General features: G+C 43.5%; 1 protein-coding gene across 2 annotated transcripts in view; it reads right to left on the reverse strand.

Annotated features, from left to right (window-relative positions):
* Nucleotides 1-5,668, reverse strand: part of DMXL2 (Dmx like 2) — a 51,762-nt gene extending 46,094 nt beyond the window's left edge. For both annotated transcript variants that reach the window (XM_030456724.1, XM_030456725.1), the window contains exon 1: nucleotides 5,530-5,668. In XM_030456724.1, coding sequence (XP_030312584.1) covers nucleotides 5,530-5,616 — 87 coding nt within the window. In that variant the 5' untranslated portion in view covers nucleotides 5,617-5,668. The remainder of the gene's footprint in view (nucleotides 1-5,529) is intronic.
* Between the last annotated feature and the right edge of the window lie 332 nt (nucleotides 5,669-6,000).

Here is a 6,000-nt window from a genome sequence, read left to right on the forward strand (position 1 = left end):
TTGAACAGAACACATTTCTCTTAAATCCTCTTTCAATTTTGGTCTGCCACTCCTTAAGATGGTAATGAAGTAGCAGCACCCCACACTGGGGAGGAGTAGGGAAGTGTCAAACTATGTAACAGCAGTAGTTCCCTCTTGAGGAGACAGCTGACATCATCTTCAGGGAGATCATGCCAGCACAGGTCTCCTTGCCAGAATAACAGTGGCCACAATATTTGTGGCAAAAGATTGCATAGCCTGATAAAAGGAATGGAAAACTCATAAACCATACAAAAAGGAAGAATGGAAAATAAGAGATGCTGAGATGCATCTTCTGAGAGCAGTGGATGAGAGCAGCACAGAGGTCTTAGATAAACAGAATTATAATCAGCCACTGAGTGAAACAAGTGTAGTAAAAAACACCCACATGGAGTATCTGCCAACCTCCATTTATAATGTCACTGATAACTTCAGAGAAAAGTAAATGGAGTGGCAAAACCACCAGAACACAAGGATGACTTGCAGGATCCCTAAGCAACTAATAAGCTGTAGTTGCCAAAGTCTGCTCTAGCTGTCAAGATCTGGGACCACTGAAATGAACAATGACAAAGCTCTAATTGAATGCAGGAGCACCAGACAAAAGTAGGACGTTGTGTCCTACCCTAAAAGCTTATGGTACACCCTCAGTTTTCAGATGATACAAAAGCAGTGTGTGTGCCTCTCCCTTTTTCTGCCCATGTCTTCCTGTTTGATTCTCTAATTTTAATGCTGAAGGTTGGAACTACCAGACATGGAAGCAAATATTCCCTCACATTTTTCATCTCCTTTTGCTCTGGCAGGGGGGGTTGGACTAGATGATCTTTCGAGGTCCCTTCCAACCCCTAGGATTCTATGATTCTATGATTCTATGAAATACTTTTCTCTGTATATATATATATATATATATATGTATATATATAAAATTATTCTTCTCTTTTTATAACCTGCAACTTTTTACAAACTTGGCGTGAGAAACCAGAAGTTCTCAAGCTCTAGTGTACAGAAGCATTACAAGAGAAACAGAATCAGCCCACAGTGATATTAAAAAAAGAAGTTAATAAAAATCTAAAATTACATAAATTAAAATCTGTATTAAAACCTGAATTAAAGCCTGTATTTGCCTTATGGTATTCCCTCAGTTCCACAATTATCCTTAAATTTCTGTCTATGGACAGTAAACATAGAAGATGCAGAAATTTCTCCATCCTCCTATTAGCAATGAAGACACCTGAATTCTGAAACACTTCCAAACTCTTATCAGTGGACACCACATTTACACTTCCCTCCTTCCTCAGTTAAGTACTAATAGAATTACACACACTTAACGCAAACTAGCAAAATAATTGAAAACAAAGCACCAAAACCAAATCAACACACTACTAACCTGCGGCCTGCAGAACAACTTTTCCAAAATTATCATTTGGGACAAATTCAGTATTAAATACATCACAATATGAAAAGCAACAATGTAGCTAGGATTCAGATGTTAGGCATCTGTAATTCACTTCACATAAACATGACACAGTGGAGAACATATAGATATATGCAAGTAGTAATAAATGAGAGGGATTTGCATTAAAAGGTTTTAATAAGTAGATTTTCAAGAAGGATGAGGCAGAGGAGAACCCTACACAGCAGAGGAAACGTGTTCTCAGTTGCTGTATTTTGTAGACATAACGGTGTGGATGAAGATTTTGCTGGTTTCAGTGAGGTAAAAAATTGTTCACATGGGTGTGGGAAACGTTCATCTGCAACAGCTTCTGAAGTTGCAGAACGCAGTTCCAGGGCAAGTGTAAGTCCTCGCGTGGAAGATTTCAATAAGCTTATCCTTTTCAAAAATTATTTTCATTTTTATCAGAAAAATTCTCATGTGCAGATACCCCTAAAATCTGATACTCTGATTTTTCATTAGTAATGTTTAGAGCTATGTATTTCATGCATTTAGTGACACCTCTTATGTGAAGTAAATATTCATCACCTTATGTTTGTGGGATACTAGCCAGAGTTTGGAATGTTTACACTTACAGAGCTAGCCTTTAGATAATTCATGTACATATGGATTTTTAAATGTTTTTAAACCTAGGTTGACCTTAGAAACAATTATATTCTGTTAAGAGTTTCAGGGGGAAAATAACAATCCCGAGCCTTGGACAAGGGGCAGAAGTCACATAATCAGAATGAGAAGAGCTCATCTTCTTAATTTGAAACCAACTTACTCATCATCACAGAAAGTCAGGTTGGTAACATACATCCCACTCATGAGTTAGGGCCAGTGACTGAAACTGGCTCATCATAAAACAGCTGCTTGAACAACAGACTCCAAGTGAAATTAACCTTGAAAATGCAATTCATTGTTAACTACTAGTTACAACTCTAAGGTTTAAATAACATAACCTTCTTCTGTCTAGGCAGGGTGTGTGTGCTGTAAAGCCTTTCTAAATAAAGCTCAACTCTGACCTTCTGTAAACTCATTTGAAAGACATGGTTAACAATATTTGATGAAATCAGAACATGAAGCAACAGCAAGCTGAATAGTGCACACAATTATTACCAGAAATGACAAAACTAGAACTTCAGCACTTAAACCTCCTGCTTATGCAGTGTCCTCTTTGGAGCTCCAAGGAAGCTGAAGAGGCTGCCTGGTAGAAAACAGCATCATTAAGCCGTTTTGCTTCTAATCACCCTGCAGTTTTCCTGTGTATTACCCACTCTACTTGACTGGGTGCAATGCAGCTACAACATCCACTAGCCAGTTAGTTATCCAGACATCTCCCTGCTTCCCTTATTTGGGAAATGCTAGATACAGGTCAGGATTGCTGCAGGCAGTTGTGGAAGCACAGGGAGGAAAGAACTGTGCATTTCAGATAAAGGATGTACAAAACTTCTGTCACCAGCCTACAACAGATGCCTGATCCTAGCTCTATTTTCTTGGATTTGTTTTGTTTTATGGAGTCACTAATACTTTTTTTTTTTTTTCAGATAAATTCATGGCCAAATTATTTCTTTTCCATTTGTTATTCTCAGAAGAACTACAAGACTCTCACCAAAGGAAAACGTGTGATCACCTTAGCTCTAGCTACACTGACTTGGTGAACAAGCCAAGAGTAAACCACAGGGGAAAGGCATTATGAAGAACCTGAGAATTGCAGTGTCCCTAAATCAGGTCAGAAGAAAATGTGTTCCTTCTTTCAGAAACCCAAGACTGATGGAGTTTGGCACCTAAAGCAAGTTTATCTGAAGAGGATATTTCTCCTCCTCCTCCTCTTTCAAAAACAGCCAAATAGCTTCAACACTATTGACTACTGAATGTGTTTACATGTGTATCCAAGCCATTACACTGTTAAGGAGTAACTTTAACATGAGTGATTTATTTTGGCATACAAAAAAAAAATGCTGTACTTTCAGGCCCCCTGATGGATCAGTTGTAGCAATGTTAACAATGTCCTAACATCAGCCAAACCATAAACAAGCACACCCTCACAAAAATAATGGCTCCTCTGCCACAGCCTAACTTCATATGGATTCATTTAGCACTGTACATACTGTGCAGGTTTCCCTTAACCTCTTGACTTCTCTGCTCGTGCTGTGTTCTAGAAGTTGACAGCTTAGCTCTTAAGAGCATGTCTACAGAGTCAGGCTTTGTCACCAATACAGATGATCTCTTTCCTAAACTGTCAATCCAGCTTCAGGATCCAAGTTAAGGATCTGACTCTAAACAGCTCCATGGTATGAGGAAACAGACCTATGTCAATACCATGTTACTGATGCTGATGGACAGAATTTAAGGCTAGGCACTACCAAAAGTGACACCTTCAGTGGAAGGTAGACTGTGGTGCTAATGAGAGTCACACAGGTGATTCGTCTCCTAAGAACCTGCAAGTAAGACCCCAAACTGCAAGCACGTTTTTAACTGTACAGTTTACTCTAGGATCAAGGTCTAGAACAGCAGGAAATGGTGCCATAAACACAGAGAAAGGAGCAAAAAGGAAGAAGAAAGCTACAGCTCTGAAAGGCCAGAAGATACCTTCACTAAAGCATATTTATCCCTTTATTTGCTTCATTATTGTATTATAAAAAGTTGGATACAGCAGCCAGAGAAGACAGCAAGATCTGTTATAGGCAGTTCCATAGTTAACGTGCTACCAAGTGATTCTGCATTTTTTTGTAAAATATGACTTGTTCTTGGAAAACTCTTCTATAAACCATAATATATATTATCAGTTTTTCTGCCACCAAAACCATTACAATAATTAGCATAAAGTTGTCTAATACTGATTGCTTGACTTCTCTGATTGTTTTCTTGTAAAAGAAACACATCAGTAATAGTTAAATCATATAAATATCAAAAATAGTAGAGGTACCTTTAACAGCAATATGGCTGCATAGCAACAGAAGGAGGAAAATAAAGACAGACATGGTACCTTTTATTAAGAAATAAAATATTTCTTACATTACTGAAACTAGACATGTGTGGTAATCTAAAGTAAGCTTTAAATGTTTTACAAGTCTGCTGTTACCTTAGACTGCAAATGGTGCTCTGTATCATTTAGCTGGGAACTGGTTTGTGCCTGGGATGTTATATTGCAAGTGTTAATACAAAAATCTGATGAGAAAGTGTATTCCCAAACAATCTGGTGTGTTTATATGATACTTTACAAAGCACCGCAGAAACTGACCACTCGTTGAAATGAGGGAAGCACATCGTAAGCTAAGAAAGGGGGAAATTGACAGCAGTATTGGCAACAGTATCCTGTGTATGATAAACAAATTTTGTTATGTAAACTACCAGACTCTTAAAATTTATATTGTATTAATTACTCTTTCCGCCGCCTCTCCCTCTCATTTCAGAGGTGCATTTGATAAATTTGTGTTTTATTAACCACAGCAATTGAAGCCAAACGCTCATCAATAGTGGACAGGCTTCCCGAGGAGCAGAGTGCAACAGACCATTTCCTCTTTGCAGGAGGACCATTGGGCGGGGGGGGAAAGCAAAAAAAAAAAAAAAAAGCACCCAGCAGAATTTGGTCACGCACAGTGTGGGGGTTTCCCTATCTCCCTGCTCGTATTCAGAGGATCCAGGGAGCACCCACCCCAGAGGCGCGTCCGCGGCTCCCAGCCTCCGTCTGCAGCCGCCACAGCCCTAACAGAGCCCTCACGGAGGGCGGAGCAGGCGGCGAGGCTCCGCGGCGGGGTCACACCGGTCTGTCCCGGCCCGTGTCGGCCGGTAGCGGCCCAACGGCGGCGAGGAGCGGCCTCGCCTCACCCCACCCAGAACTGCTCATCAAGGCGCCGGCTCTCACCGATCCCCGGCCCACCGCTCGTAATCCCCGCTTTAACCACCCCGGTGCGTCTGACCCGGGTGCAAGGCCCCACACACCGCCGTGCCCGCACCTTAATCTCCTCCAGTCCCTCCCCCCGCTCTCCTCAGGCCTACAGAACGCACTCCCCCGCATCTCTCCTCCCCCCACAGCCCGGGGGCCGCCGCCTCTCCCCTCTCATCACCACCATTACCGTGAAGGGGACGTCCTCAACGCTGCCCACCGAGTAGCAGTTGTCCCCGGGGTTGACGGCGCCGGTGAGCACCTGGTGGAGATGCATCGTGCCCACCCGCCCCGGCTCGGCCCCTTTCTCTTTGGGGACGGCAGCGCCGGGGCCGCGGCCACCGCCTCCACCGGGCCCCGAGCGGAGGAGACCCGGATGGCTCCGCGCTCACGCCCGCCCCGCGGGCCCAGGCCCCGCTCGCAACCGCCGTGAGCGCGCGACAGGGAGGGGAGGGGTGAGGGAGAAGGCGGGGAGCTGGCGCACGCGCCCGGCAGAGCCTGAATCAGGTGAGGCGCGCGCAGGCACCGCCCCTGCGCGAGCCCGGGAGACAGTTAAAGGGACTGAGGGAGCGCGAGGGGCTGCAGGTGGTTGTTTCCCACCTCTCGTTCCTCCTCCCCCCCTCTCTGTATCTGAGAAGGGCGCGGGTGCTCCGTGCGCTGT

The sequence above is a fragment of the Calypte anna genome, chromosome 10 (assembly GCF_003957555.1).
Source record: "Calypte anna isolate BGI_N300 chromosome 10, bCalAnn1_v1.p, whole genome shotgun sequence".
NCBI lineage: Eukaryota > Metazoa > Chordata > Aves > Apodiformes > Trochilidae > Calypte > Calypte anna.